We start from the raw sequence: 20821 nt of genomic DNA, 5'->3' as shown, positions 1-20821 counted from the left end.
GAAAACCCCCCATCACCAAGCCTGAGGATCCAGCCTTAGGCTCCATAGTAGCCCTCAATGTTCAGCCCATCCCCTCGTGCTGTCTCCAGCCCTCATTAGTGAGTCTGGCTGGTGGTCTGTCTCCCTTAGCCTCATTCTGAGTGGCCATTAGCCTGTCCCTTATGGACCGTACAGTGCTCATAATAACTCGCAGGTTGGCATTCATTGGGATGACTCATGTACTGGAGGCAGCTTTGTAGGGTAGTCTCTCGCTGGCACAGGCACAAAGCCATAAAATGTGATTTTAAACCTTAACCCTAAACCTAACCCTAGCTCCTAACTCTAACCCTAAAACTAACCCTAGCTCCTAACCCTAGCTGAGCTAACCTTATACCTTACTCTAACCTTAAATTAAGACCAAGAAGCGATATATATATGGACGATATATTGCTCTTTGATCATTTGTCATTTGTTATTCTTATCTCTTAATTTTTTTGTTTGTTGGTATTTTCTTAAAACTGCATTGTTGGTTAAGAGCTTGTAAGTAAGCATTTCACTGTAAGGTCTACTACACCTGTTGTATTCGGTGCATGTGACAAATACAGTTTTATTTGATTTTGATATGGACGATATATAGCCAATTTTGACTTTGCCACTGGCCCATCTAGTGGAAATCTCTCAGCTCTGCCTCCATGACAAGATTCATCCCAATAAACATCAACACCACTTAACCACGCCGAGTCTCTCCTTTCTGTCGCCTGTTGAACAGCCCGACTCAACACACAGTAACTGCATCATAGTGATGCTCACTCAAGCAGAAGGAGGTGTAGAATGAAGAGGTCTTCACAGGCCCGAGGATCAGAGCAGTCAGATCCGGTCCTAAACAGACATGATAATTAATTTTTTTTAAAAGGGGGACCCGGACCCGAACGAACAATCAGACCAAGACCTAAACCATACCCTAATGGGTCCGGTTCTAGACCAGGCCCGATTGAACACGAGTAACAACAAAAAATATGTTTATCAGCCAAGTTGCTTTTCTGGTTAATGAATAGGTCTTTATATGTTGGCTAGGCCTTCTATAAGTCAATACATTATAAATGCTTATTAGCATAAAATCAATATGCTATAGGCTATGCAGTCGTGGTTGGGTCCATTCGAGTCTATCAGCTCTAGTTACATAGACTCGAGACCTGATGACAATCAAACAGGACCCATTCTGGACCCGAGGGAAAAGTTAGAATTTTGGACTGTCTCGGGTATTCAGGTTCCAGTGGACCCGTGAAGACCTCTTGTAGCACGACAACCTACTACTGTAATGTACACAAAGGCAGCCATTGGCTTGTGGTTGATCGCAAGTTCAGGTGAGATACGAAGGTAAACTGTGGCCAAAAGTCAATTGTTTTGTGTTTCTGTGCAACACTGCAGTCGTGAAACACGGATGGATCAAGACAGGACATGTATTATTTATGTAATAGTTGAAATGTGTTCTGGACAAAAGTTTTCTTATTGTCGACATATTATGACAAGTTTTCTTATTGTTGACATATTATGACAAGTTTTGTTATTGTCGACATATTATGACAAGTTTTGTTATTGTCGACATATTATGACATTGTGTTTCTCTGCAGAAATGTGGCCACTCTATTCTTAAGCTCGGCTCATGTTGCTCGTATGCCATGCCAGGAGGAAAATCTAATTCTAACAAATATGTAATTTCTCAAATGTTACCGAAGTGGTTTTGACAAGGTTCATGTCACGAATTATGTCGTGGTGTTGCAGGGAAGACCAACATGCAGCGGGTATATGGATACTCATTCTTTTAATTCACAAAAAGAGTAAGGCATCCACAGAAAAAACAAAACAATAAATGATACTCACAACTAACAACAGTGTTGCAGGCTCAACAAGCAGTGCTCACAAACAATCTCCCACAAAAGACAAACACACCCTACTATATGGGACTCTCAATCAAAGGCAAATAGACAACACCTGCCTTCAATTGAGAGTCCCAACCCCAATTAACCAAACATAGACATACAACCAGCTAGATCAACATAGAAATACATAAACAAGGAACAGTGCCCAAAAACCCCGGAATACATAAATCAAATCCCCTACAACAAACACACCACCCCGAACCACATAAACCAAATACCATCTGCCACGTCCTGACCAAACTACAATGACAATTAACCCTTATACTGGCCAGGACGTGACAGTTCAGCTGGGAATGATCCAGACTTTTGGACCGTCAACAAAAGAGTATTAGCATTGAAAATATTTGCGTAAGCTAATATTTTGCACATTATCACTTTTAAAGGGTGATGTACATTGAACTTGAATAACATAGTCAGCTATACAGTAAACACAGTTCATGGTCGCAAATTACATTACAATACATAGTTTTTAAAATGTATTTCAGGCTTATCCACAAATTATATATAGCCAGTTTTTCATGGTATTATCAGAATTTACCTATTTGAAGCAACATTTGTACATTTTATGTATATTTGGGGACATTATATACAATCCACAGTAGAGGTGTAGAGCAGTGCCCTGTCCAACCCAAGGTGAGGGGTGGTAGAGCAGTGCCCTGTCCAACCCAAGGTGAGGGGTGGTAGAGCAGTGCCCTGTCCAACCCAGGGTGTGGGGTGGTAGAGCAGTGCCCTGTCCAACCCAAGGTGAGGGGTGGTAGAGCAGTGCCCTGTCCAACCCAGGGTGTGGGGTGGTAGAGCAGTGCCCTGTCCAACCCAGGGTGAGGGGTGGTAGAGCAGTGCCCTGTCCAACCCAGGGTGAGGGGTGGTAGTGCAGTGCCCTGTCCAACCCAGGGTGAGGGGTGGTAGAGCAGTGCCCTGTCCAACCCAGGGTGAGGGGTGGTAGTGCAGTGCCCTGTCCAACCCAGGGTGAGGGGTGGTAGAGCAGTGCCCTGTCCAACCCAGGGTGAGGGGTGGTAGTGCAGTACCAGTTCTTGTCCTCAGCTTCCTCCCCCCCGGTCCTCTTTTTACCTCTGTCTACCACACACCACAGCCCTGGGACGCACCCATCTACACTCCTCTGGTCCTCTCGTTCCCTCTGCCTACCACACACCACAGCCCTGGGACGCACCCATCCACACTCCTCTCTCCCTCTCTCTCAGCAGCCCTCCCTGAATAATGCATGTGTGCCAAAACTCACTCCATTCCTGCTGAGAAATCCCAGACACCTTGTGCCTCTCCCTCTCGCTCTCTCTCTCTCTCTGTGTCTTCCTCCCGCGTGTTCCTTCCCCTTTTATTTCTCTCCCTCTCTTTCTTCCTTTTTCTCTTTCTTGCTCTTGTTCTGTCCCCCCCTCTCTCTTGCTCTTCTTCTCCAAGGTGATCTGTGAGCAGAGCGAAGGCTCTCGAGTGCTGTGAGAGGCTGACTGCTCCGAGCACACTCCCCAGGCTCTCCGGGCGTTCCTCGCTCCCCCCGCCAGTACAATACAGAACTATACCGTAGCACACACCATACCACAGTGTCTAGGTTGCGACCTGCCTGCTTGACTGCCTGCCAAATTTTCTGAGGGAGAGAGAGAGAGAGAGAGAGAGAGAGGGCGGGTGATGGGGTAGGGAGATGGCTTGTGAGAACTAGAGGAAGCTATACTCCGAGGGACAGAGATCAAGAGATAGGTACTTTGCCTCAGTTTCCTCACCTCTGTGATGACACCCATTGGACACGGCTTAACCCTGTCCTCCTCCTGCCTGTCATCATCCTGCCTGTCATCATCCTGCCTGTCTTCCTCCTGCCTGAGATCGGTGGCCCCCCTGATGGCAGTCCAGGAGAACCCAGCCTCTCAGGCTCAGTTTTAGCAGCACAATGGATCCTGTTCTTCAGGGGATAGTACAGCATGGACAATTCCGGCAATATCCGAAGCCTCAGCCAGGAGAAAGGTAAGAGGAGGCATTCACATTTTGTACTTCCGCACGGCCAAAAGTAGGCCAACACGCGGCGAGAAGTTCCTTGTCGTTTGGAGGAGGGATGGGCGGACAAAGCAGAGAGGAGTTGAATCGTTTGTCGAATGCTCCCTCTTTCTCATTCTCTCTTTCTCTCTCCTCGTGACAATTCAGATAGAATCCATTGATATTCTGTTATTAATCACCTGTTATTTGTTTATTTGCTCATGCTCACTTTCTCTCATTTGTGGAAGACAATGAGCCACTCTTTTTTTACACTCATATGAATATCTGGTGTGCATGCGCTTCATTTGGGAAACCACCGGATAAATCTTTTCAATGGGTTCCATTCTGAAATAGCAGGTGCATTTCATATTGATTGCCTCAGAGGACCGTAATCTCTCTTGGCCACAGTCCGGTTTCACTTCTGTGTGTGCTGGCAGGCTCGTGTACTTTATGAGATGGAGATAGGATGAGGACTGTGGATTTGGGACAGATTTGAGAGTGATGTTGCGCTCGTCGTGTCCAGACCCAGATCGATGGCTCTTTGAAATGTGTATCCTTTTGTTGTCCTGTCGTGCTGCTCCAGTTGTTCATTATAAATCGTGTGCAGTTTTGAAGATGTTGTCGCTAGTCTTGTTAAGTCACTATATCCCCTTAAAAGGTGATCACCTGGAAGGAAGTGCGCTACAGCGCTACACAAGTTTGCCAAAGTCACATTTCACCTACAATGAAAGAAAAAGGGATACACAATGGTAAGAGGGTAAGAATGAAGTCATCTATTTTTGACAACTCTGTCTCCAACAGGAGCTCCCCCCCCGGTAACCATAGCATGGGTAATTAGCGGCAGCTCACCCTGGCACAGAGGAACCAGTACAGCGACGGTGGAGGCAGTAGCAGCAGCTGTGTGGGCCAACAGAGGCACATGGCACTAACACAGTGGAGCGCTAATCAGCTTTTCAACATTAAAGCAAAACGGAGCACTAATGCCAATGTTTCACATGTAAGAAGTGCCACAACGTGATGCAAGTGCTACTTTGTCCCTAAGCTGACTTTGAAACTGTGACGCTTGTGCTACGCTAGGGGAGGAGAATTTTTAAATTGCACACAGCAAGACAAGCTGTACAGGCGCGGACACAATGGGGTTCATAGCTAGTGGAACATTGCTAACAGAGTGTACGTGCTAGCCTTCGAACTGGCAACGCAGCCAATTCTTTTCAAAATTGTTCTTCTAGGAACCAATTAGCTGTTTGAAAGCTTTTTTGAGGGATGGGGGGTGTGAGCATGTGGGTCTGGACAGATGAGATGTAGTCAGTGTTTGTCATTAATATGTGTATGTTTGTAACTGGTGTAAAAACAAGCTTTTTGGATATTAAATAGTAGGCTTTGATACAAAAGAGTAGGATTGTAAGCGTTTAGCTCCTACTTAAAGAACCTATATCCTATTTTCCTCCTACTTATTTCCTACTTATCTCCTACTAAAGGATGCTTGTTCTGGAATGTCTATTCAAACACTTGTTTTAGGAGAGTCACAGAAAAGGGATTTCTCTCGTCTTTTCTTGTGAACATAACATCTGACCGGTCATTTTATGACCATTCTATGGCCACTTACTCTGACATCACATATCGACCTCCAATCTTCTAGGCATATTGACAGACTATTCGGCTGTTACAAGCCTCCTTGTCGTACATGTGTTGCAACCCAAGCTCCACGTTTCACACCGGGGAAGATTAATGATAGTAAACTGTGTTTTAAACCATCCATGTAACATGCTGCTAGCATTGCCAGCGGGGATGTCATGCAGTTTGACAACATACTTCCATTGCTATCAGTCTGAACGATTCTCCAAGGTGTTCATGTATTTTTCAATCCGTTTGATATGACTCAGGCAATATATGAGATTTTTTGACAGTTGTGATAGAGGTTTTAAAAGAGTACAGAGCCTTTTGGCATGAGTTGCTAGGCAACTCTAGGAGTGATACCTATATTTCATGTAACTACAGTCTGCAGGCATGGTACAGTAGACTGCTGTGTCTGACTGTCAAATGATATCTCAGTATCTGTAAGTTCATTAAATGAACGGCCATCTGGTTGTCTCAATGGCTGTCTCATTAAGTACAGTCTTGCTTTCTTTTGCCTGAGCTTCTAACCCTAACCCTCTCCTACAAATGGGAGGGAAGTTGTGCACCATCACCGCAACAGCACTAAAGGATTATTTCATGATTTCTCTATTCCTTCTCTCTCTCTCGCTCTCTCGCACACCCTCTCGCTCTCTTGCGCTCTCTCTCTGTCTCCCCCTCTGTCTCCATCTCTGTCTCTCTCTTAGTTTCCCTCTCTCTCCCTATCTTTCTCTCTCTCTCTCTCTCTCTCTCTCTCTGTATCCCTCTCTGTCTCCCTCGCTCTCTCTCTGTCTCCCTCGCTCTCTCTCCCACTCTCTCTGTCTCTCTTTCTGTCTCTCTCTCGGTGTCTCTCCCCCTCTCTCATTCTTCAGTCCTCTCTTTGCAGCAAACATTGAGGTAAGGCTTTTATCCTGGATCACCACATAAAGAGACCCATCCTTACATAAGCTTCAAATGATCAAAAGGCCCCCATTTTGAATTTGACTGAATGTACTGGAATATGAACTAGGAACAGACACTGAGGTAGATCGTTTATAGACAGTTATGAGATAAATGGTTTTATAGACAGCTGTGAGTTAAGTAGATAGGTTTATAGACAGCTGTGAGATAAGGAGGTCTATAGACAGCTGTGAGATAAGTAGGTTTATAGACAGCTGTGAGATAAGTAGGTTTATAGACAGCTGTGAGATAAGTAGGTTTATAGACAGCTGTGAGATAAGTAGATAGGTTTGTAGACAGTTATGAGATAAATAGGTTTATTGACAGCTGTGAGATAAGTAAATGGTTTTATAGACAGCTGTGAGATAAGTAAATGGTTTTATAGACAGCTGTGAGATAAGTAGATGGTTTTATAGACAGCTGTGAGATAAGTAGATGGTTTTATAGACAGCTGTGAGATAAGTAAATGGTTTTATAGACAGCTGTGAGATAAGTAAATGGTTTTATAGACAGCTGTGAGATAAGTAGATGGTTTTATAGACAGCTGTGAGTTAAGTAGATGGTTTTATAGACAGCTATGAGATAAGATGGTTTTATAGACAGGTATTAGATAAGTAGATACAGCTGTGAGATAAGTAGATACGTTTATAGACAATAGTGAGATAAGTAGATGGTTTTATAGACAGCTGTGAGATAAGTAGATGGTTTTATTGACAGCTATGAGATAAGATGGTTTTATAGACAGCTATTAGATAAGTAGATACAGCTGTGAGATAAGTAGATGGTTTTATAGACAGCTATGAGATAAGTAGATACAGCTGTGAGTTAACCTCTATGGGCTAGGCGGGACGAATTCGTCCCACCTACGTAACAGCCACTTGAAGCCTGTGGCGTGATTTTCAAAACCTTAAAAATCCTATTACTTCAATTTCTCAAACATATGACTATTTTACAGCTATTTAAAGACAAGACTCTCGTTAATCTAACCACACTGTCCGATTTCAAAAAGGCTTTACAACGAAAGCAAAACATTAGATTATGTCAGCAGAGTACCAAGCCAGAAATAATCAGACACCCATTTTTCAAGCCAGCATATAATGTCACCAAAACCCAGAAGACAGCTAAATGCAGCACTCACCTTTGATGATCTTCATCAGATGACAACCCTAGGACATTATGTTATACAATACATGCATGTTTTGTTCAATCAAGTTCATATTTATATCAAAAACCAGCTTTTTACATTAGCATGTGACGTTCAGAACTAGCATACCCCCGCAAACTTCCGGGGAATTCGCTAACATTTTACTAAATTACTCACGATAAACGTTCACAAAAAGCATAACAATTATTTTAAGAATTATAGATACAGACCTCCTCTATGCACTCGATATGTCCGATTTTAAAATAGCTTTTTGGTGAAAGCACATTTTGCAATATTCTAAGTACATAGCCCAGGCATCACGGGCTAGCTATTTAGACACCCGGCAAGTTTAGCACTCACCATAATCATATTTACTATCATAAAAGTTTGATTACCTTTTGTTGTCTTCGTCAGAATGCACTCCCAGGACTGCTACTTCAATAACAAATGTTGGTTTGGTCCAAAATAATCCATCGTTATATCCGAATAGCGGCGTTTTGTTCGTGCGTCCCAGACACTATCCGAAATGGTAAAGAAGGGTCGCGCGCATGGCGCAATTCGTGACAAAAGAATTCTAAATATTCCATTACCGTACTTCGAAGCATGTCAACCGCTGTTTAAAATCAATTTTTACGCCATTTTTCTCGTAGAAAAGCGATAATATTCCGACAGGGAATCTCCTTTTCGGCAAACAGAGGAAAAAATCACAAAGGCGGGGGCGTTATACTCACAGACACCATTCAAACAGTTTTAGAAACTTTAGGGTGTTTTCTATCCATATGTAATAAGTATATGCATATTCTAGTTACTGGGTAGGAGTGGTAACCAGATTAAATCGGGTATGTTTTTTATCCAGCCGTGTCAATACTGCCCCCTAGCCCTAACAGGATAAGTAGATGCGTTTATAGACAATAGTGAGATAAGTAGATGGTTTTATAGACAGCTATGAGATACGTATATCAAATCAAATCAAATTTATTTATATAGCCCTTCGTACATCAGCTGATATCTCAAAGTGCTGTACAGAAACCCAGCCTAAAACCCCAAACCGCAAGCAATGCATGTGAAAGAAGCACGGTGGCTAGGAAAAACTCCCTAGGAAAAACTCCCTAGAAAGGCCAAAAACCTAGGAAGAAACCTAGAGAGGAACCAGGCTATGAGGGGTGGCCAGTCCTCTTCTGGCTGTGCAGGGTGGATATGGTCAAGATGTTAAAATGTTCATAAATGACCAGCAGGGTCAAATAATAATCATAGTAGTTGTCGAGGGTGCAACAAGCACGTCCGGTATATACAGCTATGAGATAAGTAAATGGTTTTATAGACGGCTGTGAGATAAGTAAATGGTTTTATAGACAGCTGTGAGATAAGTAGATGGTTTTATAGACAGCTATGAGATAAGTAGATACAGCAGCTATGAAATAAGTAGATGCTTTTATAGACTGCTGTGAGATAAGAAGGTTTATAAACAGTTATGAGATACATAGAGTCAGCTATGAGATTAGCAGATGGTTTTATAGACAGCTATGAGATAAGTACATACAGCTATGAAATAAGTAGTTGGTTTTATAAACAGCTATGAGATAAGTAGAGACAGCTATGAGATAAGTAGAGAGCTTTATAGACAGCTGTGATATAAGTAGATCAGTGTAACGGTTGTCGTAGGAAGTGGACCAAAATGCAGCGGGTACGTGAATGCTCATATTTATTTTATTACGAACACCACACAAAAACAACAAAACAAAAAACTAACGACAGCTAACAGTTCTGCAGGCTAAACATAGCAGTGCACGAATACAACTTCCCACAAAGGGACAGGTGAAAACAGGCTACCTAAGTATGACTCTCAATCAGCAACAACGATGTACAGCTGTTCCTGATTGAGAGCCATACCAGGCCAACACAAAGAAATACACAACATAGATAGAACCTAGAATACAACACATAGAACGTAACCCAAAAATCCCGGAATACTCTAAACAAAAACCCCTCTACATAAACACACACCCCGAACCACATAAAACAAATACCCCCCTGCCACGTCCTGACCAAACTACAATAACAAATGACCCCTTTACTGGTCAGAACGTGACAATCGGTTTATAGACAGCTGTAAGATAAGTATATGGTTTTATAGACAGCAATGAGATAAGTAGAGACAGCTATGAGATAAGTAGAGACAGCTATGATATAAGTAGATAGGTTTATAGACAGCTGTAAGATAAGTAGATGGTTTTATAGGCAGCAATGAGATAAGTAGAGACAGCTATGAGATAAGTAGATGGTTTTATAGACAGCTGTGAGATAAGTAGATAGGTTTATAGACAGCTATAAGATAAGTAGATGGTTTTATATACAGCTGCGAGATAAGTAGATGGTTTTATATACAGCTGTGGGATAAGTAGATAGGTTTATAGACAGCTGTGAGATAAGTAGATGGATGTATAGACAGTTATGTGATACGTAGCGTCAGCTATGAGATAAGCAGATGCTTTTATAGACAGCTATGACATAAGTACATGGTTTTATAGACAGCTATGAGATAAGTAGAGACAGCTATGAGATAAGTAGATAGGTTTATAGACAGCTGTGAGATTAGTAGATTGGTTTATAGACAGCTATGAGATAAATAGAGACAACTATGAGATTAGTTGATCGGTTTATAGACAGCTGTAAGATAAGTAGATGGTTTTATAGACAGCTGTGAGATAAGTACAGACAACTATAAGACCGATAAGTAGATGGTTTTATAGATAGCTATAAGATAAGTAGATACAGCTATGAGATAAGTAGATACAGCTATGAGATAAGTAGATGGTTTTATAGACAGCTATGAGATAAGTAGATACAGCTATGAGATAAGTAGATACAGCTATGAGATAAGTAGATGGTTTTATAGACAGCTATGAGATAAGTAGATACAGCTATGAGATAAGTAGATACAGCTATGAGATAAGTAGATGGTTTTATAGACAGCTATGAGATAAGTAGATACAGCTATGAGATAAGTAGATACAGCTATGAGATAAGTAGATGGTTTTATAGACAGCTATAAGATAAGTAGATACAGCTATAAGATAAGTAGATACAGCTATGAGATAAGTAGATACAGCTATGAGATAAGTAGATGGTTTTATAGACAGCTATGAGCTAGGTATATGGTTTTATAGAAAGCTATTCGATAAGTAGAGTCAGCTATGAGATAAGTAGATGGTTTTATAGACAGCTATGAGCTAGGTATATGGTTTTATAGAAAGCTATTCGATAAGTAGAGTCAGCTATGAGATAAGTAGATGGTTTTATAGACAGCTATGAGATAGGTTTGTAGACAGCTGTGAGCTAGGTATATGGTTTTATAGAAAGCTATTCGATAAGTAGAGTCAGCTATGAGATAAGTAGATGGTTTTATAGACAGCTATGAGCTAGGTATATGGTTTTATAGAAAGCTATTCGATAAGTAGTCAGCTATGAGATAAGTAGATGGTTTTATAGACATCTATGAGATAAGTAGAGGTTTTTTTCAAGACAGCTATGAGATGACTCACATAATTTGATAATGTCTAGTAAAAGCAAAACCATGATCAAGATTCGCGAATGGATTCTCAACAAGTGAATTTAGTATACATGTAACAGCTCTCTACGAGAGGTGGGTGTAGGAGTCAGGCGCAGGAGAGGAGTAGATGCAATCAAACATGTTTAATGAGTCCATCCAAAAACATACAGGCCCAGGACTTAAACACAGTCCAACAATACCACTAGACACTAACAATCTAGGAGAACACCTGAATGAAAATAAAATGAACAAAATAAACGTTACCCAACATAGACACGGGGAAACAAAATAAACCTGCACGAAACAAAGCGGGTAGGGAGAAAATAAATACCCACACTAATTAACCTAAACAAGAAACAGGTGCACAAACAAAACAGACAAGACCAAACGAAAACAGAAAAAAAAGGATCGGTGGCAGCTAGTAGACCGGCGACGACTACCGCCGAGCACCACCCGAACAGGGAGAGGAGCCACCTTCAGTGGAAATCGTGACAGTACCCCCCCCCGACGCGCGGCTCCCGCAGCGCGCCGACACCGGCCTTGAGGACAACCCGGGGGACGAGGCGCAGGGCGATCCGGACGGCGACTGTGGAACTCACTCAGCAATGATGGGTCCAAGATGTCCCCCCTCTTTACCCAGCACCTCTCCTCTGGGCCATACTCCTCCCAATCCACGAGGTACTGCAGGCCCCCCACCCGGCGCCTAGAGTCCAGGATGGACAGTACAATGTACGCCGGTGCCCCCTCGATGTCCAGAGGGGGCGGAGGGACATCCCGTACATCAGCGTCCTGCAGTGGACCAGCTACCAACGGCCTGAGGAGAGACACATGAAACGAGGGGTTAATACGATAATGAGGGGGGAGTCTTAACCTATAACATACCTCGTTTATTCTCCTCAGGACTTTAAATGGCCCTACAAACCGTGGGCCCAGCTTCTGGCAGGGCAGGCGAAGGGACAGGTTTCGGGTCGAGAGCCAGACCCGGTCTCCCGGCGCGAACACTGGAGCCTTACTGCGGTGGCGGTCAGCGCTCACCTTCTGCCGTCCACCAGCCTGTTTTAGAGACTCCTGGACGGCTCTCCAGGTCTCCTTAGAGCGCTGCACCCAATCCTCCACCGCAGGAACCTCGGTCTGGCCCTGATGCCATGGTACCAGGACCGGCTGATAGCCCAACACGCACTGAAAAGGTGACATGTTTGTGGAAGAGTGGCGGAGTGAATTCTGAGCCATCTTGGCCCATGGGACGAACCTCGCCCACTCTCCTGGCCGGTCCTGGCAATATGACCGCAAAAACCTGCCCACATCCTGATTGACTCTTTCCACCTGCCCATTACTCTCGGGGTGAAAACCAGAGGTCAGGCTGATCGAGACCCCCAGACGCTCCATAAACGCCCTCCACACCCTGGATGTACACTGGGGACCCCGATCAGAAGCTATGTCCTCAGGCACCCCATAGTGCCGGAAGACGTGTGTAAACAGGGCCTCTGCGGTCTGCAGGGCCGTAGGCAGACCGGGCAAAGGGAGGAGACGGCAGGACTTAGAAAACCTATCCACAACGACCAAGATCGTAGTGTTCCCCTGTGATGGAGGAAGATCAGTGAGGAAATCCACCGATAGGTGGGACCAAGGTCGCTGTGGAACGGGAAGGGGCTGTAACTCCCCTCTAGGCAGGTGTCTAGGCGCCTTCCACTGAGCGCACACCGAACAGAAAGAGACGTACATCCTCACGTCCTTTGCTAAAGTGGGCCACCAGTACTCCCCTCTAAGACCCCGCACCGTCCGATCAATACCTGGATGACCAGAGGAGGGTAGCATGTGAGCCCATCTGATCAATCTATCGCGAACACCAAGCAGAACGTACTTCCGACCAGCTGGACAACCTGGTGGAGGGGGGTCTGATCGTGATGCCCGCTCGATGTCCGTGTCCACCTCCCACACCACCGGTGCCACTAGGCAAGAGGCCAGAAGTATGGGAGTGGGATCAATCGGCCTCTCCTCAGTGTCATAGAGACGGGACAGTGCGTCAGCCTTAGTGTTTTGGGAACCTGGTCTGTACGAGATGGTGAAGCGGATTCTGGTGAAAAACATCGCCCACCTAGCCTGACGGGGATTTAGTCTCCTTGCCGCCGGGATGTACTCCAGATTACGGTGGTCAGTCCAGATGAGAAAAGAGTGTTTCTCTCCCTCAAGCCAATGTCTCCACACCTTCAGGGCTCTGACCACAGCCAACAACTCCTGGTCCCCCACATCATAGTTTCGCTCCGCCTGACTGAGCTTCCTAGAGAAGAAAGCGCAGGGGCGAAGCTTGGGGGGGCGTGCCCGAGCGCTGTGAGAGCACAGCTCCAACCCCAGCCTCAGACGCATCCACCTCCACTATGAATGGTAAAGAGGGGTCCGGATGTGCCAAGACGGGTGCATCGGTGAACAGAGCCTTCAGACGACGAAAAGCTTTGTCCGCCTCCGCCGACCACCTCAAACGCCCCCCCCCCCTTTAGCAGTGAGGTAATGGGAGCAGCCACCTGTCCAAAACCCCGGATAAACCTCCGGTAGTAATTGGCAAACCCTAAAAACCGCTGCACTTCTTTCACCGTGGTCGGAGTCGGCCAATTACGCACGGCAGCAATGTGGTCACATTCCATCACCACCCCAGATGTGGAAATGCGATATCCCAGAAAGGAGACGGCTTGTTTGGAAAACACACATTTCTCGGCCTTGACGTATAGGTCATGCTCCAACAATTGTCCAAGTACCTTGCGCACCAGGGACACATGCTCGGCGCGTGTAGCGGAATAGATCAGAATGTCATCGATGTAGACCACCACACCCTGCCCGTGCAAGTCCCTGAGAATCTCGTCTACAAAGGATTGGAAAACTGCTGGAGCATTCTTCAACCCATACGGCATGACGAGGTACTCATAATGGCCAGATGTGGTACTAAACGCGGTTTTCCACTCATCTCCATCTCGGATACGCACCAAATTATACGCGCTCCTGAGATCCAGTTTTGTGAAGAAGCGTGCTCCGTGGAATGACTCCACCGCCGTGGCAATGAGAGGTAGTGGGTAACTGAACCCTACTGTAATGGAATTTAGACCTCGATAGTCAATACACGGACGCAAACCTCCATCCTTCTTCTTCACAAAAAATAAACTCGAAGAGACAGGTGACATGGATGGCCGAATGTATCCCTGTCCCAGAGATTCAATGATATATGTCTCCATAGCCACTGTCTCATGTGACAAGGGATACACGTGACTCTTAGGAAGTGCAGCGTTCACCTGGAGGTTTATTGCACAATCCACACTACGATGAGGTGGTAATTGGGTCGCCCTCTTCTTACAGAAAACGATAGCCAAATCGGCATATTCGGGGGGGATGCGCACAGTGGAGACTTGGTCTGGACTCTCCACCGTCGTTGCACCGATGGAAACACCTAAACATCTACCTGAGCACTCCTCTGACCACCCCTCGAGAGCCCCGTGTCTCCATGAAATTTCAGGATTGTGATTAACCAACCAGGGAAACCCCAGTACCACCGGAAACGCAGGAGAATCAATGAGGTAGAGACTAATCCGCTCCTCATGCCCCCCCTGCGTCTCCATGTCCAGTGGGACCGTAGCCTCCCTGACCAGCCCTGACCTTAGTGGTCGACTATCTAAGGCGTGCACGGAGAAGGGTTGATCCAACAACTGAACCAAGGGAATCCCTAACTTATTAGCGAACCCACGATCAATAAAGCTCCCCGCTGCACCTGAATCTACTAGCGCCTTATGCTGGGAGTGAGGGGAAAACTTAGGAAAGGAAACATACACACACACATATTACCAACAGGGAGCTCTGGGTGAGTCTGGTGCGGACTCACCTGGGGTGTTCGAGCAGCGCTCTGCCTGCCCTCTCGACTCCCAGACGAGCTCCTCCAGCACCGGTCAGCAGTGTGTCCTCTACGACCTCTACGTGTGTGTGTGTGTGTGTGTGTGTGTGTGTGTGTGTGTGTGTGTGTGTGTGTGTGTGTGTGTGTGTGTGTGTGTGTGTGTGTTTGAGTTTGAGCTGAATATAGGAATTGGGAAAATGTCACATTAGGGTTTGGGGCCAGGAGGTAAGTACAGCTGTGTAAGTGTCTCATGAAGGGCGAGAGAACTGAGGGCACTTCTTATCCACGACATTGTCTCGTGGCGTTACGGCTTGTTTTCTCTGCATCATCGGTGAGATGATAAACAGACACAGTCACAGCGTGTTCGAGGCGGGGCGTTTTGTCGTTGGTTGTTGCCTGGAATAGAGTGGTTTCTAAGGACATTTGTTGCAGCTTGTTAGCACCTCTCACTTGCTCGATAAGACTTGTGTCAATGGTCGAGGTCAATGGACGAGGTCAATGGGATCAACGGACGAGGTCAATGGGATCAATGGATGAGGTCAATGGGATCAATGGACGAGGGCAATGGACGAGGTCAATGACGTCAATGGACGAGGTTAATGGGTTTATTCTGTTTAACATTTGCGAACACACACACACACACACACACACACAATATCGATAACAGAACATTTCTAAATATCTGTTGAGAAATGAGAGGGATAAGGCAAGCAGCCTGGGCTGGCCGCAAATTGATTCCTGCGTGAAATAGCTCCTTACTCCCTCACCCCGGTGTTCCATTAGAAGCTATGTGAGAAAAATGCCACAATGGAGTACAAGGCATCTCTGCAGCTTTACACTTTGGGACTTAGATGACAGAAAAGCAACAAGCTATTAATCATTTAGTAGAGAGCCCAAGAAAAGAGGTGCAAACAGAAGAGGTTACAGAGGTGTGAGGGAGGGCTTATACCTTCAAGGTGCTGGTGAAAAATGTATAAAATCAAGAATGGCGGAGACCTCTCTCACAGGTAGAAAATGTAATTGGTATTTTCATTCCAGCTGTCACGTCCTGACCATGGTAAGCTGTTATTTTCTATGGTAGAGTGGTCAGGGCATGACAGGGGGTGTTTTTCTATGTTTTGTATTTATATGTTTAGGTTCTAGTTTTCTATTTCTATGTTGTTGTTTTTTGGGATGATCTCCAATTAGAGGCAGCTGGTCCTCGTTGTCTCTAAATGGAGATCATACTTAAGTAGGGCTTTTTTTTCCCACCTGTGTTTGTGGGTAGTTATTTTCTGTTTTGTTATCTGTTACCTGACAGAACTGTTGGCCGTTTGTTTGTTATTTTTTAACACGCTGCACCTTGGTCCCCTCTCTACGACAGCCATTACACCAGCTTTATGACAGACTGCCCTGAGAGAATTTCCTCCAGGAACGTTCCTTGATCATTCCAGCAAAATATTCAGAGACCGAACGATGCTCCTTGAACCCAATGACTTATGGGATCAACTCAACACAACATTTCTGTTACGTTCAGTGAACGTTTTTAAGGACTCAGTTTCTCTCCTTTTGACGCTTTAGAACTTACCCATAACTCTCTGTCAGAGCATATTCAAATGATCAAGACATCTCGAAACGTGAACACCAAAACCTAGGCCCCAATTCAGTCATTGACCACGTTTACATGCACACCAATGCATTAGTAATCTAGTTAACACCGGTAAAGTGTTCTGTTTCGTTTAGGGACCGGGGAAAAAATGCAATAACTGGAAAGATGGGTCCTGTGGAAAATGCCCAAATGTCATCAGTTTGATCGGTTTTAAGGAAATGAAAAGTTGAGAGAATGATGATACACGTTACTGATAAGACTTCAGTTCGTCTTGGTGCATATTTTATGTGGTTGAAATACTGTCTGCTTGCATAACGGAGTCAAAGATAACACTACACCGAATTCCCATTTTCTCAAGAGATGCTGAAAGTAATAAATCATAATTCTCCACTCTCTTGCTGAGACAAAATTAACATTTGTTGTATAATTTTACTGCAAGACATGCATAATTCTGCAGGAGTTAGTTTTATTTTCCTTTACATGTGAGAGGTTATAGGCCTACAGTCAGTGTGCCTATTTCAGTTACTATTTCATTTGACCCATATTAACTTAAATGAGGAATATTCTATTTATTCATGGACACAGGGATGCTCATGAGCGGAATATCAAATGTGCATGTAAACATCTGATCCCGAATAAGACCTTAAACGGGAAATGAGCTACTATCTGGGATATGAGCTACTGTCTGGGATATGAGCTACTGTCTGGGATATGAGCTACTGTCTGGGATATGAGCTACTATCTGGGATATGAGCTACTATCTGGGATATGAGCTACTATCTGGGATATGAGCTACTATCCGGGATATGAGCTACTGTCCGGGATATGAGCTACTGTCCGGGATATGAGCTACTGTCCGGGATATGAGCTACTGTCCGGGATATGAGCTACTGTCCGGGATATGAGCTACTATCCGGGATATGAGTTACTATCCGGGATATGAGTTACTATCTGGGATATGAGTTACTTTCTGGGATATGAGCCACTATCCGGGACATGAGTTACTATCCGGGACATGAGTTACTATCCGGGACATGAGTTACTATGCGGGACATGAGTTACTATGCGGGACATGAGTTACTATCCGGGACATGAGTTACTATCCGGGATATGAGTTACTATCCGGGATATGAGTTACTATCTGGGATATGAGTTACTATCTGGGACATGAGCTACTATCTGGGATATGAGTTACTATCCGGGATATGAGTTACTATCCGGGATATGAGTTACTATCCGGGATATGAGCTACTATCCGGGAGACTGTACGCATGTAAACGTGGTCAGTAGCTTACAGAATAACTACACTACGAGTTCCCTCAATGTTTATACAACAGGCGTGGTTTCATGTCAGTATCTGATAACATTGACCATGTTTGCGGAGTGTGTCTGTTTTAACACGTTTGAACACGTTTTAACTCCGATACAGTGTAAATATTCCAACCTGAAGAGCTCTTCTTCTTTATCTGTAACTGATTGGTCCTAGTGCTGTTGTTTATCAACCTCATACAGTACATCAGCAGTGCTGTCGTTTATCAACCTCATACAGTACATCAGCAGTGCTGTTGTTTATCAACCTCATACAGTACATCAGCAGTGCTGTTGGTTATCAACCTCATACAGTACATCAGCAGTGCTGTTGTTTATCAACCTCATACAGTACATCAGCAGTGCTGTTGGTTATCAACCTCATACAGTACTTCAGCAGTGCTGTTGTTTATCAACCTCATACAGTACATCAGCAGTGCTGTTGTTTATCAACCTCATACAGTACATCAGCAGTGCTGTTGTTTATCAACCTCATACAGTACATCAGCAGTGCTGTTGTTTATCAACCTCATACAGTACATCAGCAGTGCTGTTGTTTATCAACCTCATACAGTACATCAGCAGTGCTGTTGTTTATCAACCTCATACAGTACATCAGCAGTGCTGTTGTTTATCAACCTCATACAGTACATCAGCAGTGCTGTTGTTTATCAACCTCATACAGTACATCAGCAGTGCTGTTGGTTATCAACCTCATACAGTACATCAGCAGTGCTGTTGTTTATCAACCTCATACAGTACATCAGCAGTGCTGTCGTTTATCAACCTCATACAGTACATCAGCAGTGCTGTTGTTTATCAACCTCATACAGTACATCAGCAGTGCTGTTGTTTATCAACCTCATACAGTACATCAGCAGTGCTGTTGTTTATCAACCTCATACAGTACATCAGCAGTGCTGTTGTTTATCAACCTCATACAGTACATCAGCAGTGCTGTTGTTTATCAACCTCATACAGTACATCAGCAGTGCTGTTGTTTATCAACCTCATACAGTACATCAGCAGTGCTGTTGTTTATCAACCTCATGCAGGACAGCCTATTCTGGGCGCCGTGCTGGGGATTCACTGCTGGTTATTGATTGTTATGGTCATAGATTTAATGTTGATGCTGGTGATGATGTGCAGAAATACTTGCCACGCACCTGATCTCACTAATATCCAGGGGCTCTTAAGGGCCGGTGGGAGGCAAAGCCGAGCAAAGATAATGTTTCCCCGTTTGGAGCACCTATGATCCCATGCATCAAAAATACGAGTATTTCAGAGAGCTGAGTATTTCAGAGAGCAAAGTATTTCAGAGAGCAGAGTATTTCAGAGAGCAGAGTATTTCAGAGAGCAGAGTATTTCAGAGAGCAGAGTATTTCAGAAAATACAATATACACAGGACCTTGTAATAAGCAGATTTTGCTTGGGTGAAGTCTGGCCTGCCTGGTGACATTACAAGGCGGTATAAGTTAATAGACCAATAACAAAGAGTTCCAAAAATCTCTGCCAATAACAGCTAGTTGTCATGTTACAAATCCCTCCCATTAGGCCCCCTACCAGTCCCAGACAGTCCTAGCTAAATTCTCTCAGTATGGTACTTCATTGTTACACAGAAATTATTTGATATTATGATTAAAAAAACTGCTGCATTGGGCCTTTAAGAAAGTAGACTATTTCAGAGAACAGACTATTTCAGAAAGCAGACTATTTTACAAAGTAAAGTGTTTCAGAAAACAGTATTTCAGAGAACAGACTATTTCAGAGAGCATACTATTTCAGAAAGCAATATTTTGCAGGATAGTATATTTCGGCACAGCGTTACCCCTGAATTGTATGTATTTGTGTCTGTTTCAGAAAGCCACTGACAGCACTGACTTTCTGTTGGTTGAGCCAAGGACGCATCAGACAACCCATTGCCAACTGGGTGTGCCTGATAATGAATAATGATCATGCAGAATGACGAAGGCGCATGTTTGTTCATCGTCGTTTCCCTTTCAACCACCTCCCTGTCGTCTCGGAGATCCCATTCATTTCCTGTAGAGATGAAGTCATGAATCACTTTGAGCCACATATAAGGAAACTGTAATTTTCCATTAGGGAACTGCCTCTGCCACAACATCTCCTGCTGGTAAAGAATGGCATATTGATAAAAGTATCAGCAAATTGGAATTGACAAAAGCTAATCATTACTGTATCTCCTGAATGGATGAGAGTATTGAGATGGACCGTAAACAGATCACAGAAGATTGCCTCTTTCCTCTATATCTCTAGCACAACACTGTGAACAGTAACAGAAACCAGTCGGCTTCCGCTGAACTGCTTCACATACTACTCTCTCATAACCACAACAATGATAGACACTTTGCAATTAGAAGACACATCTGACAGATGATCTTATGACACATTTTCAGAGAGATTTATAGTTACAGAGATGATTGCGTTTTCAGAGAGATTTATAGTTACAGAGATGATTACGTTTTCAGAGAGATGTATATTTACAGAGATGATTACGTTTTCAGAGAGATGTATAGTTACAGAGATGATTAAGTTTTCAGAGAGATTTATAGTTACAGAGAGGATTAAGTTTTCAGAGAGATTTATAGTTACACAGATGATTAAGTTTTCAGAGAGATTTATAGTTACAGAGAGGATTACGTTTTCAGAGAGATTTATAGTTACACAGATGATTACGTTTTCAGAGAGATTTATAGTACAGAGAGGATTAAGTTTTCAGAGAGATTTATAGTTACAGAGATGATTACGTTTGCAGAGAGATTTATAGTTACAGAGATCATTAAGTTTTCAGAGAGATTTATATTTACAGAGATGATTACGATTTTTGAGTGATTTATAGTTGCAGAGATGATGAAGTTTTCAGAGAGATTTATAGTTACACAGATGATTA

The 20821-nt window shown here is 43.9% G+C and overlaps 1 protein-coding gene across 6 annotated transcripts in view; it reads left to right on the top strand.

Moving 5' to 3' along the window:
• LOC106572832 (1-phosphatidylinositol 4,5-bisphosphate phosphodiesterase eta-2) overlaps positions 1 to 20821 on the top strand; it is a 274181-nt gene that overhangs the window by 166269 nt on the left and 87091 nt on the right. Inside the window, exon 1 of one of the 6 annotated variants that reach the window (XM_014147349.2) lies at positions 3384 to 3887. The exons of the other annotated variants lie outside the window; for them this stretch is intronic. Within the exon in view, the coding sequence (XP_014002824.1) occupies positions 3845 to 3887 (43 nt within the window). The 5' untranslated portion in view covers positions 3384 to 3844. Of the gene's footprint in view, positions 1 to 3383; positions 3888 to 20821 lie in introns of those variants that run through there. 6 annotated transcript variants of the gene reach the window in all.

Source organism: Salmo salar, chromosome ssa15 (genome assembly GCF_905237065.1).
Source record: "Salmo salar chromosome ssa15, Ssal_v3.1, whole genome shotgun sequence".
Taxonomy (NCBI): Eukaryota; Metazoa; Chordata; class Actinopteri; order Salmoniformes; family Salmonidae; genus Salmo; species Salmo salar.
The sequence above is the reverse complement of the archived record's forward strand: the minus strand, read 5'-3'. Positions and strand labels throughout refer to the sequence as shown.